This window comes from Bison bison, unplaced genomic scaffold (assembly GCF_000754665.1).
Source record: "Bison bison bison isolate TAMUID 2011002044 unplaced genomic scaffold, Bison_UMD1.0 scf7180017864286, whole genome shotgun sequence".
Lineage (NCBI taxonomy): Eukaryota > Metazoa > Chordata > Mammalia > Artiodactyla > Bovidae > Bison > Bison bison.
This window is the reverse complement of record NW_011494858.1, coordinates 3,059,610-3,060,215: the sequence shown is the minus strand read 5'-3', so window position 1 is coordinate 3,060,215 and position 606 is coordinate 3,059,610. Positions and strand designations below refer to the sequence as shown.

At 39.9% G+C, this 606-nt stretch overlaps 2 protein-coding genes across 3 annotated transcripts in view; both read left to right on the top strand.

Annotated features, from left to right (window-relative positions):
- LOC104995784 (cytochrome c oxidase subunit 7B, mitochondrial-like) overlaps positions 1–340 on the top strand; it is a 2,253-nt gene extending 1,913 nt beyond the window's left edge. The window contains exon 2 of the mRNA XM_010849780.1: positions 3–340. Within this exon, the coding sequence (XP_010848082.1) occupies positions 3–205 (203 nt within the window). The 3' untranslated portion in view covers positions 206–340. The remainder of the gene's footprint in view (positions 1–2) is intronic.
- MAPRE2 (microtubule-associated protein, RP/EB family, member 2) overlaps positions 1–606 on the top strand; it is a 189,443-nt gene that overhangs the window by 43,810 nt on the left and 145,027 nt on the right. The window lies entirely within an intron of this gene.

Here is a 606-nt window from a genome sequence, read left to right as displayed (position 1 = left end):
AGTTCAAAGCATTCAGCAAGCAGTGGCAAGGCAGATCCATCAAAAGCGGGCACCTGATTTCCATGACAAATATGGTAATGCTGTATTAGCTAGTGGAGCCACTTTCTGTGTTGCTGTATGGGTATATATGGCAACACAAATTGGAATAGAGTGGAACCCATCACCTGTTGGCAGAGTCACCCCAAAGGAATGGAGAGAACAGTAATCATCCCAGCTGATTTAATACTGAATTGTTTCAAAATCAACTCATAATTAATTCCAAGTAAAAGTACTATGTACCCATTAAAATATAGCATGTTTGAAGAAATAAAGTATACTTGAAACCTTCAAAAAAAAAAAAGTATACTTCAATAAAAATGAATAAAAAATAAATACATAAAAGTTTCTATACCGCCCCCCCCCCCACCAAAGAGTATAAGTGTGATCAGTGGGATGGCTCAACTAGCAGAGGGTACAAGTGGTAGAGATGAAACCAGGGTTTTTTTGAGCAGGGACTTTTCCCCAGCTCCTCTTCTGGCACCGTCTTCATCTGCAGTTATCATGTTAGAATCTGTGGGAGATATGCTTCTGGAAGTCTGAAGTTATTCTGCCTGCACTGACCGACAC